Below are 23,509 nucleotides of genomic sequence, written 5' to 3' on the forward strand. Positions count from 1 at the left end.
TATTAAAAATATTGGAATATATACTTAATGAAAGATTAATGCATCAAGTGCACAAATATTTATAAGCTTTATCGACGGCTAACATATATCAATAGATAAAACATGATATCCAAGAGCTGATAACTATATCATGATAATGTTTTATTAGTAAGATTATCATAGACTAGTAATCGGGTACCAATTAGGTACCTCGTTGGTCTATTCGTTAGAAATACGACTTTTGAAGGATTTTCGTAGTTTATGAGTTATGTTATATAACTCTATATCATTAAATATACCAGAATAACACCAACGTTATCCTTATTTTGATAAAAACAACAACAAAGCTGTAGCAGTGGGTTTATTCAGTCCATTTACAAGTTTCATCAGGTTTCATTAAATGTATGAAAAAATTGATGCTAAAATTTTAAAGAGCAGTCAAGTAATTATAAATAAGCAACGTCTTGCTATTCAAAACATTCCCTGAGATTTAATTACATACCTTCACTCCTTAATATTTTTGATATTAAATTTCCTGAAAGAAACATTGGCATAAAATGTGTGATAACATTTTGTTGTAACAATTTATTAAATTTACGTTGGTGAAACATCTTAAATGACTTTAAGAATTTCCGTCTGATTAATTGTTTCAAGTCTTTTATATTTTTTTGATTTTATTCTGATTTTTGTCAGTAATACCTACAAACTAGTTAATGATCAAATTATTTATAGAAAACGAAGTAAAAATATGTCTTATAAAAATAAATGAGGCCAAATTCTATCTTTGTTTAAATTACCTGATGTCTTTGATGTAAAATGATTTAAGAATATAATAAGATTTATAAGATCCAGGAAAAGGGAGTAAAACTCTCTTAGCTTAACTTTATCCTTTAGCAGCGTAAGTAAATATCTTGTGAAATTTATTATAAATATCGTATTGATATTTACAATAAATTTCACAAAAATTATTAAATGTTTTTAAGCTAAGATTTTAATCTTCAAGGCATTTTTTAAATTGAATGAATGACAACATAATGAATAATAATGAATAATATAACAATTCTGTAGGATCAGGCTGAAAATAACCACTGTTGCACTCTCAAAATTAAGTTATCTCTAAATTATCATTTTATACCTTGTTTCAGGTGAAACGAAACCGACCAGATGGCTCAAGAGGGTTCCAGTATGGAGATGGGCACCAGTGACCAGGTAAAAACATAACATATGATTATAGAATTATCTTTTTTTATCTACTTACTAGCGGTCCGCCCCGGCTTCGCCCGTGGTACATATTTACGTTTTCTCTACATAAGAACCATCCTCGTACTTCAAGGAATATAATAAAAAAAGAATTATCGAAATCGGTTCAGCCGTTCACGCACGTGATGCCGGGACAACACGAAACGGGTTTCATTTTTATATACATATAGATGATTATTTATTTCATCTTATATAAATCATAAAAATACTCTTAACACAACTTTTTGCAAATTAACTGCTTACCCCGGACTGACCCGACGTAAAGAAATAGCCTATCTGCTATCATACTCTGTTTAATAAATATCCTAAGTTGTTAGCTTAAGATACCTTTCACTACTTTTATATAATTCACGAAGCACGGATAAAAATGATTATGTGCTTATTTAAAAATTTACACATTGAATTGTTATCAATTTAAGAGCTAGCGCGCAAGAGCAACTTTTATCTCCGCAACTAAGGAAGTTGCGTCGCTACGTCCGCGCACTTTCCTACTAGCCCATTGAGTTGATGGGAGAGACAAAATAGTTGCGGAGACAAAAGTTGCTCTTGCGCGCTAGCTCTGAGCTCATACAAGTAGAGATTAATAAATAGATATATAACTATAGTTTATCAGGTAAATGCATCAAGATCCAAAATGTACCCAGTCACTGTTTCTATTGCATAAAGCCCCGAACGAAATAATTAAACCAATAAATCTATTATCTATTTTAAACAAGAGAAACATAAGAATTAATTATTGTAAGCCGTTAAATAAACAAAATATAAGAAAAACCACACTAGAAGATTAAGTCAAGTATCGATAACCCCGACTTATAATATGATAAGATTGATGACAGCACTAGAGAGTAGAAAAAAATATAGTTTAGTTATATCAGTAGAGGAGTGAACATTTAAGATGATATATTAGAAAATTTTAAAGGATACTAGTGTAAAGGTCAGTGATTTCAATATGATATGAGAAGGGAGTAAGTCGTGAGTCACATGATGCTTATTTTTTAAGATGCTAACTATATTTTAATTTTGTTTCTTAATGATGGCCCTTTTTAGTGAAATTTAATTGCATCGTTGTAATTCAGTATATGTTTCCTAAATTGCAAGACTTTTTAATATATTTTTCAGTCATAATATTGATAAAGTTATGATTACTTTATATCAACTTTACATAATATTCAATCGTCAAACAGTATATTATCATACGGTTGCTTACGTTAACTAATTCTGTCAAATATTATCTAATGAAATCCGGGTATTTAATTAGTGTTTACATTTATTATGTTTTTTTATAGCTAGATAAATTATCATCTATATTTGCATTATATTTGCAATTGAAAAATGGTGTAACAAAAAATCAGTAGGTACATTCCAACTAACGTAAATTTTCTATATTTAAATAATTAGTATAATAATAGGCCAGTTGTACCTAATTGCTGTAAATAATAACAATTTAATAAGTAATTCCCCTACAGACGTAAATCAAGCCCAAGCCTCATTTTAATTTATATGTAGAATTGAAACGAATCCCGCAGATATGTTATATTTTGGACGTCTTAATATTATTTATATAATATCATACCTTCAACAGGTCCTGGTCGCCGCCAAGAAGTCGAAGAAGGTGATATACATAGTCGGTTTCGTAGCCATGGTCGCTGCAATCGCCGTGGTGGTAACTCTAGTAGTCGTGCTGTCTGGTAACGAGGGGGACGCGGGCGTGGTCACAACCACCACGGCCGGTCCTACAACGGTAACGACGACCACGACCACGACGACGACCACGACCGTGACACCGGATCCCGCGCCCACGACCGTAACTGAGCCGACGACCATACCGCCGATAACGGAACCGCCTCCACCAGAAATCACCTTGGATGATATCTTGAATGGAGAGTTCAGTCCCGCTTCCTTCACAGGCTCTTGGACTTCAGGTATGGTACAAAATATTAGTATACTTTATGAAATGAACGAATGAATGAATACGTTTGTTGCCACAACAAGTTTGATACATAAATCCACAATTATTAAATGTACAATGATTATACACGTAGGTAATAACCAATTTATATAATATCTAAATAAAATAAATTTATTCTTAATATATATAAATCTCGTGTCACAATGTTTGTCCTCAATGGACTCCTAAACCACTTAACCGATTATAATAAAATTCGCACATCATGTGCAGTTCGATCCAACTTGAGAGATAGGATAGGTTTTATCCCGGAAATCCCACGGGAAAGGGAACTATGTGGGGTTTTCTCTGAAAACGTGGGCGAAGCCGCGGGCGGAAAGCTAGTAATATACTATAGATACAATTCAATGTTGTTCAGCATTCCCAGCATTAATTTTTATTTGAACGTCCCCTGTAGCATATATCTATAGTTTAAATAAAACTAAACAACTATGATACAAATTAGACCAACCTTTCTTTATATTCGTGCCAAGTATTACTTTACCTGTAAAAATATTAGCTAATAAGAAAAAAAACGGTAAATTCCTTTAGCACGTGCCAACATATTGTAGAATTTACTAGCTACCGTTTTCAGATAAAGCTTAATTAGGTACCTACACTAAACACGTAATAATATTATGTCAACACAGATAAATTATTTAATTGATTTAGCGCTATCTGCAATATTGATTGTATCATTAAAACAATTTATATATGTGTATGTAGGCGTATAATATTAGGGCCATATTAATTTGTCCAGTATGTTTGTGAATTAAAATAAAATAATTTGAAAAAGCTACAGATATCCAGAAAAGCTCTCGTGTTTAATAATACACTGTTAAAAATTTAAAGAAATAATTGTAAAATTAAACGCGTTTTACATTTTCATACTGTATAAATATTTAGAATTACTTTAAAATGATGTTAAAATGTAAATTCAAAGCTCCCAGATGTTTTCATCGTCCATTTATAATAAAAGTTATTACTAGAGCTAATTAATTCAGTCAATAAACAGGGAATTGAATAATATTTAAATTTAATGAAGATAAGTTTATAGAAGAATAAATTGAAAACAAAATAAAAAAAGTGAAATAATTTGAAGTTTTAGTGCAAAAAGATGGACAAACCACGTTAGATTGGATAATATTTTAAGGCCGCTTAAATTTCTCTTATATCCGAAAGTCTCACCAAATTGTTTCACCCGTTAAAATATTTCGACACAGATATAGAAACAGAAATTATATTTTGTTTATTTACCAATGCATTGAAGACAAACCAATACATTCCAACAATAATTATGAAAATGTTATCTTTTGCAGGAAACCAAATATTATTCCGTAATGCGAATGGCCATCTCGTGGTTTATAATGTTGACGAAGACAGCACTACTATACTGGTCGCCAATTCATCCGTGGTAAATATTTTATGATCAACTAGCGACTCGTCCGTAGCTTCACCCACTTAACCCAATAAATGATACACTAAAACCTTCATCGAGAATCACTATCTATTAAAAAACCGCTTCAAAATCCGTTGCGTTTAAAAGATTTAAGTTTACATTGGGATATAAGGACAGAGAAAGCGACTTTGTTTATACATATATATACTATTTAGTGATATTCCTAGAGTCAATCAATATTTTTATTATTGGTTACGTTGCATAGCTTTAGAACTGAGAATTCTGTGTTAAATTCTAAGTGAAGACAGACAATTTCAAAGCTATATAATTAAAGTTATGTTGTAACTTAAAGCACACCATTAGTTTAATGCCACTACTACACGATGGGTCGTAAAACCCTTTTTGGTTAATTTACATTAATAAGATACTTGTTAACAGTACGTCATTATAATTAATTATTATGTTGAGTGCTTTAATTAGTGATCTCATGTTTTAATTCTTTTAGTTCTTGCAAAACTCATCAATCCTTAATGAGGTGTCTCCAGATGGACGTTATGTGGCTCTCTCTTTTAATGAAGTTCCGGTAAGTTTAATTTCTTCCTTATTCGAAGTTTAAAGGAAAATTCCTTTAAAATATTAATAGATTGTAATAATTTTTGCTAGAGTTTAAAATGATGCTTTTCTTTTTTAATGAATTCTAAAATAATAAAACAATGGCAAATTATATTGTAATATTATATTAACTACAATTTTGATCATGGTCATAAATTATTCACGTAAAACTATACTTATGAAAGAAAATAATGTTCTTGTAAAGGCTATTAAAGACTCGGGTCTTAACAAAACAGTCTATGAATAAGTATGCTTTTATTTCCAAAGAATTTCTAGTATAAATAATCTATATAAATTGTTAGAATGATATTAAATGAGACATCGCCAGCTAAAAGCTCCATAAAGCGAAACGTGATCATAAATAATGTTCAATTTTCCACTAGATCCTCGCGAATCCCTTTTAATATTTTTGGCTCACATTTTCTCGGCAATATTTCACTGTTTGTTAATTTTATTTATGTAAATATAAATAAAATTTGGGTAAATTCACGGTATATTTATGTCGCCACACTATAGATTTGACTGTATGTGAAAGGGAGCTGAAATGTGTTAGCTTCAGGCAGAATAACTTATACCACTAGGCGTATCTAGTGACCCCAGAGCGTATAAATTATGACTATATTTAGACTTGGCTGTAATAGGATATTTTATCAGCATATATAATATAGACAAGCTACCGTATCCAGATTTGATTATACCATCGTGTAATACAATTCTGTATGTAGAATGTGTATACAGAATTGTATACTAAAGTAATATAATTGTATACATATATCATAACATAATTATATAGATATGATATACCCAAGATATACCGAATACGTGCAAAAAGAAAACAGCAATAATTTTACCTCAAAGCTCTATTATGTCAATTAATATATTTTAATAAGATCGTTATTTATCTTCTTAGAAAATGACAAATTTCTTAAATTATAATTTAATTGAGATCAAAACCTATGGTCTAAGATCCGAACATAAGGCGAAATTCGACGGCCGCGGCGTGATAATAGAATGAGACCAATTTTATAATAAATTTAGTCTATTAAAAAATGTATTAAAAATGGGTTGACTGGGAAAATCCTGGACAGGACATTTTTAATGAATTTAAAAAAAATAACTTTTTTTTTTAATTAATTGCAGTATCAAGATAATAAAAAAAAATATAATAGACTTAAAGTATGAAACCTACAGAATATGCAGTCAAAGTCGTTTTCTAATATTTACTGGGACAAACGGCTAGGTTGGCAGGTATAAACAGGTATGTCGGTACCAGTAATTATTTTCATTTGATAGGATGATGAAAAAAAAATTATGTCAGCACTGTTTTATTACAAAATTGTTTTATTATCTCGAAACTGCAATTAATAAAAAAATAAAATAAATGTTTTTTTTTTAATTCATTAAAAATGTCCTGTCCAGGATTTTCCAAGTCAACCCATTTTTATTACATTTTTTAATAGACTAAATTAATTATAAAATTGGTCTCATTCTATTATCACGCCGTTGAATTTTGCCTTATGTTCGGATCTTAGACCACTATTTTTCAAAAAACTCTGAAACGAATTGATTGATGACTACAATCTTGACCATACAAATACTACTTACCTACATGATATCTTTTTAACCGACTTCAAAAAAAGGAGGAGGTTATCAATTCGGCCGGTATATTTTTTTTATGTATGTACACCGATTACTCCGAGGTTTCTGAACCGATTTACGTGATTCTTTTTTTGTTCGATGCGGGATGGTGTCGAATTGGATTGATTGAAAATTTTATTCGGATAGGCCCAGTAGTTTTTATTTTATGAGCATTTTTAATTACTAGGTACATATTATTTAGATGTGCTATTTATTAAAAAGGTTTGATGTCGGTGCACGGGCTTAATACTGAGAGCTTAGTGTTTGGCATCGACTTCAAACCTTTAGCACATCTAAATAATAGATATGCAGTAATTAAAAATATCAAATCTTTTTTATTTTTTACTTTTCCGTTTTTGAAGTCGATTGCTTTTAACAAAGTTATTGAAAATTTAGTTTAACTTTATTTTTCAAATCATACAAATTAGTTCAACAAGCTTCAAATCCCACAGATTTACAGACACAGTTTCCTAGCCCAATACGCAATAGTAGATACTCTTATGGGCAACATTACATACATTGCTCCCCCTGGAGTGGATGTCAATGATGCTGGTCTCCAGAACTTTAGATGGGGACCTTCTGGGTCTATTGCTTTTGTGTACGAGAACGATGTTTATTATCAAGCCTCTTTGACGAGCGAAGCCGTGAGGATAACTACTAGCGGGCAGGATTATATCTATAATGGTGTTCCTGATTGGGTGTATGAGGGTAAGATATTTTATTTTTAAAGTGAAACTTTTATTACATCGTCTCAAACTTTTTGGTCTGTGTAGCGCATGTCGCGTGACACGTACGATAATTATCGTACAAATACGATAATTTTTAGTTAAATGTCTATAGTGTGAAAAAAAGTTTCACTTTTACCGTGGTTTCTTAAAACCGCACAACATTTTTTTCTTTGTAGAAGTTTAGGTTTCTTAATTTTTTTTGAAGATATTTTATATTTGTTTACTTTTAAGTTTATAAGAATATTCGATATAATGTTTTATTGGTTGTAAAATCAGGGTAGGTATCGTGGGTATATAGGTAGGTATCGTACCTAAAAGTGAAACAAAGGTTATACTTAATTAGTTTAAATAGTCAATATCCAGATAATCTGCCGAGATTAACGTCATCATTTTCAATATAAAAATCAATAATTTAATGACGATCAAATCATTAAATTTCTTTACTAAATCATTTTTAAGACAAAGTTTATAGCAGTGATTACAGAACAATTGAACAATAAAGATTGCGATATAACATGATTGATAACATTCTATAAAGAGAGCAATAATTCATTTATAAAAGCACTAGCTGTGCTCCGCGGTTTCACGCGCAGTGCTCCGCTCCTGTTGGTTTTACCGTGATGATATATAGCTTATAGCCTTTCTCGATAAATGGGCTATCTAACACCGAAATAATTTTTCAAATCGGACCAGTAGTTCCTGAGATTAACGCGTTCTAACAAATAAATAAACAAACTCTTCAGATTTATAATATTACTAGCTGTGCCCCGCGGTTATACCCGTAGTGCCCGCCCCCTTGGTCCTAGTAAGATGATAATTATTATATAGCCTATATAGCCTTCCTCGATAAATGGGCTATCTAACACCGAAATAATTTTTTAAATCTGACCAGTAGCTCACGAGATTAGCGCGTTCAAACAAACAAACAAACTCTTCAGCTTTTATAATATTAAGTATAGATAAGTCTAAGTATAGACTTTAAGCTATAAAACTAAAATTCAATTCAATTTCAATTCCAGAGGAAGTATTCTCATCGAACAACGCTCTTTGGTTCTCAAGCGACGGCAATCGGTTAGCTTTCGCAACGTTTGATGATACTAATGTAAAGATTATGAAGATACCCACTTTTGGTATTCCTGGACGGGTTGAATATCAATACACGTATCATAGGGAGATACGGTATCCTAAGGTAAGCAAATTATTATAAAAAAAAATGCTGAAATATCAGTAATAAAAATCGACAGTGACAATATATCTACCCAATGTCACTTTCTTAAGACGGTTTTTTAAATTTCAAACTAATTTATATCGAGTCGTTTTTTAGTCGAATAGAACATGTTTAGGCAAAAAGTCCTACAGTCTTCAATAATAAGTAAGTATCAGCATATAAGCCCAAATGATTTATACCAAACCAAAATTGCTTGGTAATTCCTAAATGTTAAATTAAAATAGAGGAAAGTTGCCAAATATGGAATTAACTACCATTTTGATTTTGGGATATACCTACGTATAAATAAAAAACTTAGTAGTACAGTCCATTAATTGAATGCTAAAATTCAGTGTCAATTTTATATATCATTAATTTTTTATGCAATTCCGACGGATAACTCTTAGTTTCTAAATATTATAATTAATGTAATTTTATCCAATAAGGATAATATTATAGTCGAGACAATTTAATAGGCAACATTTGACGTCTATCAATTTTATCTTCGAAGAGAGGTAACCTGCTTAAAAACATCGATTAAAGTGTATTAATCGATACGGATTTGAAACATTTGTCAATCGAATTTATTAATTTATGATGATTTTTATTCACAAGTAATCAATGCATTCGATTCTAGATGTCAGATTTCGATTTTTAGAGTAACGTCTCTAGTATTTAAAAAGAAAAAAGGTTTATTGACACAAAATTGTAGCGACGTCAGTTTTTTAATTCAGAAATTGTTTATTATGTTTAGGATGGTTTATCAGTAAAATGAAATCTTAAAATTACTTGTATCGGTCATTATTATTATAAATATGTAATTGTAATTGGAAAAAGTTAAGCAAATGTGCAGTTCTAACAAAACGAAATATCATGTTATTCTATGTCGTCGTTACTAGGTTACGTTGTTGAATTTTGTTGAACTGTCAAATGTTGCCTATTAAAATGGCTCTATTATAATATAAAACCACTAAAACGCGATGTTAATATTTGCGTATTGTTCATCTCGTACACAAATTGAAACTTGCCTTAAGCAGTTACAGTTTCGAACAAGATTTAAACTTTAATTAAACCACTAGCTGACTAACTTCGTGTTGCTTATAATTAATATAATAGCTTTTCATCTCATTTGCTATCTATTGTCTATTCTAAGTCTATTTCAGTTTCTAGTATATGAAATGTGACGTCATATTTAATGTTCACTTTCATGTCATACTCGCTTTCTGCGCGCGGCATCGCCCGTTTTATAGAAAACTTAACTAATTAAATTTAATAACTAATTTAATTCATGCTAAAGTACCAAACTATACAAACTATACCTTCCTCAAGGAAAACTATCGATGAAAAAACCCTTCAAATCTCTTTACTCAATTTTATAAAAATCGTAAAAAAATCTTTTGAGACCAATTGAATTTACTTGGGTCAGCTTTTATAGGAATATTATATGTATAGATGAACAATAATTAAAATATAAAATTATAAGTAAATATTATATAAATCAATATTGCAATACAACACTATGTACATTATTATTTCTACAACCATGGTTTCCTCAAAATGATCTCTACACAGAAATAATACCTGCTGTTGTATAATGTACATATTTAACTTTTGTATGTTTTCAACTGTATCATTTTCAGTGAAAATGAATCTTTCCGTATTCCCATAATAAAATGTTCATTTTTTAATTGTTTCTACAAATATTTCAGTCCGGTACAACGAACCCCACTGTGACGGTATCTGTCCGTGACTTGAACAGCGCCGCTCAAACTGTTTACAACGCACCAACCGATCTTAATCAGTAAGTTGCATTTTTTTGTTTTTTCAGAATTATATATTTTGAAAGTAAATAAATTTTGTTACGTTTTAAATGCGAAATTTATAAACATTTTTTATTATTGTACGCCGCAGAAGTGTTTCTTCTCCCTATGGAATATTAGGGGAAAATTTCATCATACAGAAATGTGTAAATACACATTTTTTTAGTGATACATACAACAGTAATATTGTATGAATATAAAATGATTAAATTTAATTAAGTAACATTTATTCCATAAAAAAAATTCAAAATATAATATGTTAATTACTTGATTTTCATCTTAATTTTTTATCATAAATATTCGTAATTCTTATATCTTAACATATTTTCAATTCCAAAATTTCAATTTCCAGAGCAATCCTAAAAGACGTGACATTTATAAACGCGAACACAATAGCAGTGATGTGGACGGATAGAGTTCAAACACAAATGGTGGTCGAGCTTTGCACGCAGGGAACTCTTGCTTGCCAACGAGTATGTTATTTATAATTATTACTAGCTTTCCACCCGCGGCTTCGTCCGCGCAGTCAAAGAAAACCCCGCATAGTTCCCGTTCCCGTGGGATTTCCGGGATAAAACCTATCCTATGTCCCGGGGTAAAAATAGCCTATGTCCTTTCTCGGGTATCAAAATATCTCTATACCAAATTTCATGCAAATTGGTTCGGTAGTTAAGGCGTGATTGTGTAACAGACAGACAGAGTTACTTTCGCTGTTCGCATGTATAATGGATAATATGGAAAAATGGATAATTATTTTTGAACGTTATGAAATAACTCTGATATAAAATATTTTGAAACTGACATATTTTGTATCTTAAATATAATGTATAAAATCTCTTATCACAGAGTTGTAAAGAAATTCCTTCTTAGTAACTTGACTGAATGAAAGCTTTTAAAATATTATAAGATAATATTAATATTTTTACTGAAAAGGGATAGCCGCGTAAATTATATATACCAGTCCAATAATAATACGAATTCATGTTTGTTTTTCAGATTTTCAGCTACACTCAAGCAAATGGTTGGATCGACAACATTCCCATGATTTTCAACCAACAGGGAAACGCATTTATTACAATTTTGCCCTTCGTAAGTATAACGATTTTTTCTTATTTCAGTATTTACAATACTCGATATATTTTCGTGGAAAAAGAAAAGCTTATAAAACATTAATTAACATTTTACTCGATTCGAATAAATTGCTCGAATATTTTAGAAATTATATTATGACTAGCTTTCCGCCCGCGGCTGCGCTCGCGCAATTAAAGAAAAACCCGCATAGTTCCCGTTCCCGTGGGATTTCTGGGATTGCGTCACTCTCCTGGGATAAAAACTAGCCTATGTCCTTTGTCGGGTATCAAAATATCTCCATACCAAATTTCATGAAAATTGGTTCAGTAGTTTAGGCGTGATTGAATAACAGACAGACAGAGTTACTTTCGCATTTATAATATTAAGTATTGATTTAAAAAGTTAATCAGCTAGTTACGAATCGATATAAATATTTTATTTAACAAAAAATCAAATTGCAGGCAGTAAACAACGTGTTATATAAGCAAGTTGTGCAAATAACTCAAGGCACGACCGCCACAGCGATGTGGACGATGAGCAGCCGCTCCAACACTGCACACACTGTTCTGGAGATCATGACTTGGACTACTAATAATGTTATGTAAGAAACTTTACCTTACTTTAAAGACGTTTTTCAAATCATCTAAATGTATATTTTTTGGTTTTTATGGCATTCAAATGCTTTATAAATATAAATTTATAAAGAATAGAAAAAATTCGATCGCGGCGCGGGACTCGAACCCGCATCTTCGCGCCATTCCGGGGCGGATGCCTAACCAACTCAGCCACTCGTATATCATCTAAATGTACCAATAAATGATATAGATTATAGACACTAATATTATATCCCGCTCCACATAAAATGCACTTAACTATCTACATTCTGCTCTATAAAAACTGTCCTTTCTTGCTCTACCTAAGTCTTTGTTCTATAACGTATTTTATTTTACATACTTCTAATTCTACCTAAAATTTCATATTCAAAAGCTCTACCAATCTGGCCCAAATAGCACAAATCAACTAGCGGGAACAATACACATAACACAGTCAGCTCTCACAGCGTAGTGAATTTTCATAACTCCATTATTGTTTGCTCTAAAACAAACCTGCTCTATAAAAAATAATTAACTCTACATAAAAATTCTATATCACTACAACTCTCTCCCAGTATTTATTTATTTATTCATTTACATTCACATTTCATAAACAATTTACACATATAGTTAATATCATAAATTAATTTGAAAAAATATACAATAAAAATAGGAGGAACTTCGGTATCTTAGTATAAACTGTGCTACAGATACCTGCGCCCAGTATATACAGTTATACACCTCAATCTAAATAAAAACAGCTCTACCGAATTACCTTATTCAGTAACACACCATAAAAGCTCTACATCTCTCCCCAGCTGGTACAAACTAACCAGCGTGAACGACAGCAGCGAAAAACACATATACAGAATTAACTATAACGGCATATAATTATAACGGCAATTAACAATAACGCCGGGTTAACAGTTTTACCTAACTCCTACATCGTTAGTTCTATATTCATCTCAATAAAATAAAAATTAGCGCTACCATAATACAAGCTCGCCGGTATGCTATCGCTATGCCGGTAGAGCTCACTGAGTGAGCTCTACCGGCATAGCGATCTGCTATAACTATTAACTCCTTTATCGTTAGTTAATTAGCTCTACATAGATCGCAATCTAAAAAAAACAGCTTATTATTATCATATTTCAGCAACTCTACATAAAAAATCTACTTTTTCCTCAGCTGATACAAAGCAACAAGCGTGAACGACAGCAGCGAACAACACATACACAGTGAGCTCTACCGGCATAGCGAACTAATTTACCTAACTCCTTTGTTGTTTGCTCTACATAGATCCCAATCTAAAAAAAACAGCTATAACATACTTCAGCATACATAATAACTCTACTTTAACTTTAATTTTTCCCCAGCTGGTACAAAGCAACCAGCGTGAACGACAGCAGCGAACAACACATATACACAGTGAGCTCTACCGGAGTCGTGACTTGCTTCACGTGTGACGTCACTCGCACTAGCGGTGGGGAGTGTCTCTACAATGATGCTGTTATCAATGAAGAGGCTACGCGTGTTACTGTGACGTGTGCTGGACCAGATGTACCGCAGATATTTATTTATGATGTGGTGAGTAATTGGTGGAAAATGTTGAAAGTTGCATAAGCAAATTGACGGTGTGATGTGATGCTGTGTGTCATCGCACGTTATTGATACTTGCGCTACTACGAAAGACATACATTATTTCGTTTGTGAATGCTTTTGAACTTGAGTAGGACCTAGTAGTATTTTGTATACATGCTTACAACTAAGTTTTTTTAGCGTTTCCTATTTCTCTACTAAACAGTAAAATGATAGGAAACCATAATGAATTTCTATCTATTTTATAGTTTTTCAATATGTATGTGTAATGTTTTCAGAATGGCACTCGCATCAGAACCTGGGAGGACAACGACAAAGTATCCCAACTGGCCAACACTATAGAGATGCCAGTTACTCTCTCTATGTCTCTATCTCTGGGCGCCGGATTGCCGGACGCCCAAGTATTGCTGCAGGCGCCGCCCGACTATAGAGCCCGCAGCAACGTGCCGCTGCTGGTCTACGTGTGAGTGATAGAGTCGCAGCTCTACAGTGGAGAGATGCTTGTTACGCTCTATGTCTCTATCTCTAGTATAAGTATAGAGTCTCAGCTCTACAGTGGAGAGATGCTTGTTACGCTCTATGTCTCTATCTCTAGTATAAGTATAGAGTCGCAGCTCTACAGTGGAGAGATGCTTGTTACGCTCTATGTCTCTATCTCTAGTATAAGTATAGAGTCGCAGCTCTACAGTGGAGAGATGCTTGTTACGCTCTATGTCTCTATCTCTAGTATAAGTATAGAGTCTCAGCTCTACAGTGGAGAGATGCTTGTTACGCTCTATGTCTCTATCTCTAGTATAAGTATAGAGTCTCAGCTCTACAGTGGAGAGATGCTTGTTACGCTCTATGTCTCTATCTCTAGTATAAGTATAGAGTCGCAGCTCTACAGTGGAGAGATGCTTGTTACGCTCTATGTCTCTATCTCTAGTATAAGTATAGAGTCGCAGCTCTACAGTGGAGAGATGCTTGTTACGCTCTATGTCTCTGTCTCTAGTATAAGTATAGAGTCTCAGCTCTACAGTGGAGAGATGCTTGTTACGCTCTATGTCTCTATCTCTAGTATAAGTATAGAGTCGCAGCTCTACAGTGGAGAGATGCTTGTTACGCTCTATGTCTCTATCTCTAGTATAAGTATAGAGTCTCAGCTCTACAGTGGAGAGATGCTTGTTACGCTCTATGTCTCTATCTCTAGTATAAGTATAGAGTCTCAGCTCTACAGTGGAGAGATGCTTGTTACGCTCTATGTCTCTATCTCTAGTATAAGTATAGAGTCGCAGCTCTACAGTGGAGAGATGCTTGTTACGCTCTATGTCTCTATCTCTAGTATAAGTATAGAGTCGCAGCTCTACAGTGGAGAGATGCTTGTTACGCTCTATGTCTCTATCTCTAGTATAAGTATAGAGTCGCAGCTCTACAGTGGAGAGATGCTTGTTACGCTCTATGTCTCTATCTCTAGTATAAGTATAGAGTCGCAGCTCTACAGTGGAGAGATGCTTGTTACGCTCTATGTCTCTATCTCTAGTATAAGTATAGAGTCTCAGCTCTACAGTGGAGAGATGCTTGTTACGCTCTATGTCTCTATCTCTAGTATAAGTATAGAGTCTCAGCTCTACAGTGGAGAGATGCTTGTTACGCTCTATGTCTCTATCTCTAGTATAAGTATAGAGTCGCAGCTCTACAGTGGAGAGATGCTTGTTACGCTCTATGTCTCTATCTCTAGTATAAGTATAGAGTCTCAGCTCTACAGTGGAGAGATGCTTGTTACGCTCTATGTCTCTATCTCTAGTATAAGTATAGAGTCGCAGCTCTACAGTGGAGAGATGCTTGTTACGCTCTATGTCTCTATCTCTAGTATAAGTATAGAGTCGCAGCTCTACAGTGGAGAGATGCTTGTTACGCTCTATGTCTCTATCTCTAGTATAAGTATAGAGTCGCATCTCTACAGTGGAGAGATGCTTGTTACGCTCTATGTCTCTATCTCTAGTATAAGTATAGAGTCGCAGCTCTACAGTGGAGAGATGCTTGTTACGCTCTATGTCTCTATCTCTAGTATAATTAATATAGAGTCGCATCTCTACAGTGGAGAGATGCTTGTTACGCTCTATGTCTCTATCTCTAGTATAATTAATATAGAGTCGCATCTCTACAGTGGAGAGATGCTTGTTACGCTCTATGTCTCTATCTCTAGTATAATTAATATAGAGTCGCAGCTCTACAGTGGAGAGATGCTTGTTACGCTCTATGTCTCTATCTCTAGTATAAGTATTGCCGGACGCCCAAGTATTGCTGCAGGCGTAGCGCGATATAAGCCGCCGTAACGAAACTATAAAGACTTAGAGTGTGTGATAGAGTTGCAGTTCGCCTATAGTGGAGAAATTCTTGTTAAGTTCTATGGTTCTATTTTTTAGAATTATTTTTTTAATTTATAAGGCACCTGCCATCATAGGTTGTTTGCGACGAGAATAAAGAGGTACAGATACACCAGAAATAATTAACAGAAATAGCGACTCTTGTTACAAAGATATTCCGTAATTCAAAAAGTCCGATTATTATCAAACCTGCTATAATATAAATAAACTTATTCCAGCTACGCCGGCCCCGACACAGCACAAGTGACAAAGCGGTGGAACGTCGACTGGGGCACATCACTAGTGAGCCGGTACAACATTGCCGTCGCTCGTATCGATGGACGAGGCTCAGGGTTGTCCGGTGTCGATAATATGTTCGCGGTGAACAGGAAACTGGGAACTGTGGAAGTGGACGACCAGGTTACTGTTACTAGGTGAGTTTATGTGGCTTTTGGTTTTGGTTAGTTAGTTATGAGTTACTCTACAAATTTAGCAGAGTCAATTTGGTCGTAATATGATTAAATAAATAAATATTTCACGACAATTTTCACACACGGCACGATCTGATCCCATACTAAGCTTTTCAAAGAAAATTATCACATTTCGCTCATTGAATTTGAAATGTGAGCGTTGTGCTTGTGTAGTGTGTGGACGATGATGCACTTCAGATGACGTCACGATAGATTTGGCTTGCAGTGTGTGTACTAAATGATAGGCTCACGCCTGTCATTTAGTATACGCACTCCCCATGGGTTGAAAGTTTGAAGTTGAGTTTCACATTGAATTTTATTCAGAGTTTCGAAGTGAAACTTTTTTAGGCGTGTGGAGGGTAAAATTTCAATTTTACTCTCGTCGTCGCGTCGCGCGTCATGACAATACCGTCATGTTATGGAGTAAAAAGACGATTTTGTTGAATTTTGCCAAAGAAGTTTTCCTTTGACACGTTTGCTCGTCAAACATGCTCTTTTTTAATTTTTGGAAGAGTGAACCAGTAACTACTAGGGAAGGGCTTGCCATCTTAGACCACATCTTAGCTTTCCATCAGGCGAGATTATGGTCAAGCGCTTCCCTATCAACAATTAGAAATAAAAAAAGAGTGTGAGAAGTTATACTTCTTTGGCGTATGGAAAAAAAATACTAGATTATACGACTTGAACATAGTAATCAATTTTCATATATAGTTGTGGTCATATACTTAAGAACGATTTGAAGTACTAGAAATTTTTATTTAAATAATGTCATACACAGAGATGTGCACCTTCTGAGAAGCAACTAGTTATGTCATAAAATAGCCACTTTAATAGAGCAACTGAGTTTAAGAATTAATAATAAAATCGCCAACAATTTTTTTTCAAAAATAATTTATTTTACCAAAGCAACACATTCAAATAACTGCAGTGAAGCTGGACAAATAATTAAGAACGATTAATTTATCTGCTCGGGAATTGTTTTGTATGACACTTTCATTTAAAAATTTACAATAATATGTTGCGCGAAAAATTTATAAAGCAAGTTAATACATTTTTAACTAAAAATAATATTTAATAGCATGTCCACGGCTTTTTATTACTGCTTTACACCGGCGAGGCATTGACTCTATTTATTTTTGACATTTTGCTAAAGAAATAGAGTTCCATTCTTCTAAAAAAACGTCGTACAGCTCCATTAAAGTTCGACACTGTGTATTTGAAACCTTTTTCTTTACTTCGAACCACAGATTCTCTATTGGGTTTAGGTCAGAGCTGTTAGCTGGCCAGTCCAAAACAGAAACTGACGGCGCTGTTAGAAATTCCTTTACAGTGTGTGCAGTATGTGCTGGGTCATTGTCATGCTGGAATGTCCAAATAACCGGTAGAACTTCTTCAGCATAAGGTAGCATTGTTTCTTCCAGTATATTTTTATATTGGAATTGATCCATGTTACCTTCTATCAACTTTACAGGTCCAACACCATGTCCAGAAAAGCACCCCCAAATTTTCACATTTCCACCACCTTGCTTTAATGTAACTTTCGTGTACTTAGGGTCGAATTCTGTATTCGGAGGACGTCGAAGATAACGTTTTCCATCGGAACATACTTTGTTTATTTTCGTTTCGTCAGACAAAAGTACATTTTTCCAATTTCGCACAGTCCAGTGTTCATATTTTCTTGCAAATCTAAGCCGGGCTTGCCTGTGACAAAGTTTCAACATGGGTACTTTTCTTGCTATCCGACCATGCAATTTTTCTTCTACCAAACGTCTTCGAATAGTGCGTGCTGAGATTGCTGAAGGGTTATTTTCCCCGAAATATTCTTTTCTCAGCTCATTGGACCCCTTAACAGGATTTTGTTTCGCCATACGGACGATGTTTAGGTCATCTCGAGGAGTTGTTTTTCTCTGTCTTGGCATACGTGGGACATCCGAAGTTGTTTAATACGTATCAAAATGTCTTATGGCGTGGAAAACCATAGTTTTTGAACATTGCAGATGATCAGTTATATTTTTGTAAGACTAATTCTTCCCGCGAAGAATTTTTTAACTTCCCTAGTAGATTTATCACAACGTTTATTTTTTTAATAAGAAGTAATCACTTTTAATCTTTTGCATCACTTAATGGCGCCAGATTTATACAAACAGTAACCTACAACCACAAATCGAGTCGAGTGTTCACTATTTAAATAGTATAAACTATTTAGCGTTCTTAATTACGTGACCTGCAGCCAGTAAATAGGAATACTATGTTTAGAAGTAGTGTAAAAAGTTTGTGTATTAATTTTCAGGCTAATCACGTGTATTAATGAATACAGTGATTAATTGGAAAAGTATTTCTATATCGAACAAAATAAAAATAATTACATGAAATTAGTTATGTATCTTAGTCTGAAAAAATCTTCCCTTTGTATCAGCGTTCTTAATTATATGACCACCACTGTATATATTTTCATACCACCTAGAACTAACTTCATGCTGTTAAATTAAGGCGCGCGCGCATCGTAAAAATTCACTCTCATCATTTTTCTCCATAGCGCTAAAAGAGGTATAACTTCAAAAATAAAAATGTTATTAAATTGGCAGGTTGCTGCACGAGCAGGTCCCGTGGCTGGACAGCAACCGCACGTGCGTGTGGGGCTGGTCGTACGGCGGCTACGCGGCGTCGCTGGCGCTCGCGCGCGGGCCCTTCCGCTGCGCTGTCGCCGTCGCGCCCGTCGTCGACTGGCGGTTCTATGGTAATATTATTAGCTATACTGTGTAACTTAACGCGTTTCGTTAGAGAAACGAATCTTCAATGGCGACCAAAGCTGACACTGACATATGTTAAGGTCAGCAAAAAAGAAAATAAAAATAACGTTAATGGGATATGTAATTAGGTATTTTATTAATTATTTCAAATTGTTTGTTGACAAATTTTTTTGTTATGGTATTTGTGTATTTATATGAATTATCATATTTACGTACACAGAATGTAACAAAATCCCCATAATACTTGTGCCCATAAAACTGAACAACTTTTCCCAAAGAACATATTTTGTCAAATTCCAATAAAACATTATTTAGTTTCGCAAATACATAATTGTCATTGTAAATTAATGATAAAAACTATTATAGGGAAAATCAAATAAATTTTAGTGATTTTACTTTTCCCTTTTTTTTGCATGCCGTACGGCCGTGTGTAAGCGAGAGGGAATGATAAGCGCCGCCATTGAAGATTCGTTTCTTTAATGAACTGCGTTTATATATGCATTACCGTCTTTACCATTAGGGCACGCGGGGCCAGTGCCCAGGGCCCCCCATCTCAAAATATTTTATTGGAAAGCATTACACTTTTCTCTTTGCCAGAACGTCAGATCATTATCAGATTTATTCGAATCAAAACATCTAAATATAGGAATAATTCAAGTGATTCGAACACCATTATAAATAACTTATCAGACACTAGCTGCCCTCCGCGGTTTCACCCGCGTTGCTCCGCTCCTGTTGGTCTTATCATGATGACATAATATAGCCATAGCCTTCCTCGATGAATGAACTAACACCGAAAGAATTTTTCAAATCGAACCAGTAGTTCCTAACATTAGTGCGTTCAAACAAACTCTTCGGCTTTATAATATATATTGGTACAATCTCGGTAGGTCGGCCGGTCGAATTAATTTCAATTGACAACATTTCAAAATTTTATGCTACTTATTTTTTTATTTTAATGAAAACTAGATCAAAAATTATGATACACGTATTTTTTGCTTTTTCTAAATATCGAAGTTTTCATTCATCTTTTTGAGTTTTAAAATCATCTCATTCTAAAATGTCGTAAGCGCCGAATGACGTCATACATACGGAGGAATACATTTTTTCCTTTGCCACATAACTAGTTTAAATTAAAAAGAAATCTTGACAGTTGACATTTTGGCACATTTGTCACTTTGACTCGTCAAGTTTTGTAAATATTGTTAATTGTTATTTGCTGATCCAAATTTTAAACAAAAGAAACTTATTCACAAGTACTGATGATGATGACTTTATGCAGGATTTGTTAAGGGGTGCTGGAAATTTCTGGGAAGCAAATATATTATCCCAAAAACGTTGGAAAGTGTTAAATAAATACAACTTTTAGTAAGTAAACAAAGTCTTTTATTTCAAGAAAATTATGAACACTATAGGCACTATTTGTATAATATAAATAAATTTGTCCAACTCCAATCAAACAAACATCGCGGTAATGAGATTAAATTAAAAAACCAATACACAATAACACGATTTAAAAGTTTGTTGACATGATTAATTCACAAAAATGACATTATTATGAAATTTGACACATGCCATACCCTGTAAATGTCAGTGATAGTTTTTTTTTTAACTTTTTTTAAATTAGGCTAAGGCTCATTTTTATTCCTCCGTATGTATGACGTCATCATCACATTTATCGTTTTTATTTAATTTCTCTTAAAATATGCGATAAAAAAATGAAATAATTTTTTTTCTGTAATCGCAAGAGCAAAATAAAGAAACGGTATTTTTCTTTTATGGCCTTATAAAAAATGAAATGTTGTCAATTGTTCTCAATTTATTAACTTCAAAATGGTATTTCTACTCTGAAATTTTCAGTGCCACTTTATATCCTTAGCTTAGATCTTATTATATAGATAAAATTAGTAGGTTATCTATAAAATATAATTTTGTATTAACAAAAAACGTTTTGATTACAGACACCATCTATACAGAGCGGTACATGGACACTCCTCAGAACAACCCCGAGGGTTACGCGAACTCTTCACTCCTGACACCTTCCGTTGTAAGTATTGAAACGTTAACATAGATGGCGCTTTTATCAAAATTAGTGTATTTGTATTTATACTATGTAAATCCAAGTTACCCTCTATATTATGTGTGCTAAATTTCATTGTAATCGGTTCAGTAGAATTTGCGTGAAAGAGGAGTAGGAGTAGTAGTAGTAAAGAGAGAACACACACACATCCTCACAAACTTTCGCATTTATAATATCAGTAGGATAAATAATAATTAATGTGTAATAATAAATAAGATGTTACAATTTAAATTGGATAATTTATCATGTTCGCCACCAAATACACAGCAAAGCCTAAATCTATAATGATAAGATTTCCTGTTATAATCACTTCCCATTATTTCCCAGGTGGAAGCATACCGCAATAAGCGTTACTTCCTGGTCCACGGCACAGAAGACGACAATGTGCACTACCAACACGCCATGTTGTTCTCACGAGTGTTGCAGAAGAACGACGTGTATTTCACTCAGATGGTATGTATTTATTTATAATCTTTATTGCATACAAAAACAGAAAATACAAAGGTTTGGGTAAAGTTGGCGTCGTGATGAATATTCGCGGGCAATGGATGAAACTTGGATATTTTAAAAGAACAATATATTGTGACCAAAAGTTATTACGGACATCTTGAAACGTATAACGAACAGATATTTGGTTTTAAAAAGGTAATAGATCACCTAGATTCTAAATACATGAATAATATTGGTTTTGTATTATTCATATATATAGAATCTAGGTGATTTATTATAAGATTTTTCTGAGTCCAAGTTTCATCACTGGCCGCGAAAGCCCGACGCCACTAGCCCATACAAAAGTACCCAAACTCTTCTACATAAAAACAGGATATTTGAATGCAAGGCTTTTTTGCTTCAAGCAATCTTTTCCAAGCAGCCCTATTATTTTAGTTTTTCCCTTTTTTATATTTGATCAAGTAGACATTTGACCACAAGTCTATCTGAAAGTAGACACTGATCTAGGTCACATGATTGCTTGAGAAACATATTACTTACCTCTCGCATTGAAAAAATTCATATCATATTTTGTTTTTGGAAAAACGTCCACCAGCAGAGAATTTCAATTATTATTCTTAGTAGTTCGGATCGTGGCTTCGTCATTATTATTATTTTCATCATCATCATCATCAATATCATTATCATTATCATCATAATTATTATCTTCATAAATTTCGTCATTCGTTCATTCGTCGTCAATGATAATACATTAGGTTATCTCGCTATTAGAAAGAAGTAACTCTATTGTGAAGCCTACGTGGGGATAAAGAAAAAAAATGTTATCGAGTTAGATAACTATCATAATCATTATCATTCGTACCTATATTTCGTTCCTTTTGCAAGACAAAACTATTATGGTCTTACCTTGGATGTACCTTGGTCTTACCACAAAACAATTTAAACACAGTCTAAATAACCAGGGATCTGACACTTTAATAGTTGTCTATGTGAAAAACGACAAAACCAAATTAAAAAACGCGCTTAAAGTAACACTTAAGCACTTTCTAAAGTTTTTTGTGGTAAGACAGTTATATTTTTATTTTTTAAGATCTTTAAACTGCATTTTATACTTATAAAAATTTTCAGAGTTACACCGACGAAGATCACGGCCTGGGAGGAGTCAGACATCACTTGTACCACGGCCTCGAGAAGTTCCTTAGAGAAAACATGTTGTGAACAAAACATTGTCTATTTAAATAATAAAATAAATAAACTAAAACACGTGTGTATTAAACAGTTTTACTACAAATAATTAGCAATACTTCATTCTGTACTATTTTTCAAATATAGTTCTTAAACATATCTGGTACCTAACTAGTGGAGATTTTAATTTCTCCGAGATATATTGAATATTGTAGAGTATATTTTCAAATAAATCAAATATTCGTATTATTCTAGTAAAATATTATGAATGACACTTTCTTCATAAATATCACAAATTAGTATAATAATTGTCTGGTCATGTATTTAATATAGTTCCTAACTGAATGATGATCACAGACATTTTTTTTGTAAGTAGTA

The 23,509-nt window shown here is 33.3% G+C and overlaps 1 protein-coding gene across 3 annotated transcripts in view; it reads left to right on the forward strand.

The window, feature by feature from the left end:
* Nucleotides 1-23,455, forward strand: part of LOC123691868 (venom dipeptidyl peptidase 4) — a 37,219-nt gene extending 13,764 nt beyond the window's left edge. For all 3 annotated transcript variants that reach the window (XM_045636453.1, XM_045636451.1, XM_045636452.1), the window contains exons 2-18: nucleotides 1,125-1,188; nucleotides 2,822-3,161; nucleotides 4,504-4,598; nucleotides 5,089-5,166; nucleotides 7,286-7,541; nucleotides 8,581-8,750; nucleotides 10,478-10,569; nucleotides 10,941-11,061; nucleotides 11,585-11,677; nucleotides 12,121-12,260; nucleotides 13,629-13,839; nucleotides 14,130-14,314; nucleotides 16,436-16,630; nucleotides 19,252-19,403; nucleotides 21,378-21,463; nucleotides 21,824-21,949; nucleotides 23,075-23,455. In XM_045636453.1, the coding sequence (XP_045492409.1) occupies nucleotides 1,144-1,188; nucleotides 2,822-3,161; nucleotides 4,504-4,598; nucleotides 5,089-5,166; nucleotides 7,286-7,541; nucleotides 8,581-8,750; nucleotides 10,478-10,569; nucleotides 10,941-11,061; nucleotides 11,585-11,677; nucleotides 12,121-12,260; nucleotides 13,629-13,839; nucleotides 14,130-14,314; nucleotides 16,436-16,630; nucleotides 19,252-19,403; nucleotides 21,378-21,463; nucleotides 21,824-21,949; nucleotides 23,075-23,164 (2,475 nt within the window). In that variant the 5' untranslated portion in view covers nucleotides 1,125-1,143 and the 3' untranslated portion in view covers nucleotides 23,165-23,455. The remainder of the gene's footprint in view (nucleotides 1-1,124; nucleotides 1,189-2,821; nucleotides 3,162-4,503; nucleotides 4,599-5,088; nucleotides 5,167-7,285; nucleotides 7,542-8,580; nucleotides 8,751-10,477; nucleotides 10,570-10,940; nucleotides 11,062-11,584; nucleotides 11,678-12,120; nucleotides 12,261-13,628; nucleotides 13,840-14,129; nucleotides 14,315-16,435; nucleotides 16,631-19,251; nucleotides 19,404-21,377; nucleotides 21,464-21,823; nucleotides 21,950-23,074) is intronic.
* Nucleotides 23,456-23,509: the final 54 nt, after the last annotated feature.

This window comes from Colias croceus, chromosome 5, assembly GCF_905220415.1.
Source record: "Colias croceus chromosome 5, ilColCroc2.1".
Taxonomy (NCBI): Eukaryota; Metazoa; Arthropoda; class Insecta; order Lepidoptera; family Pieridae; genus Colias; species Colias croceus.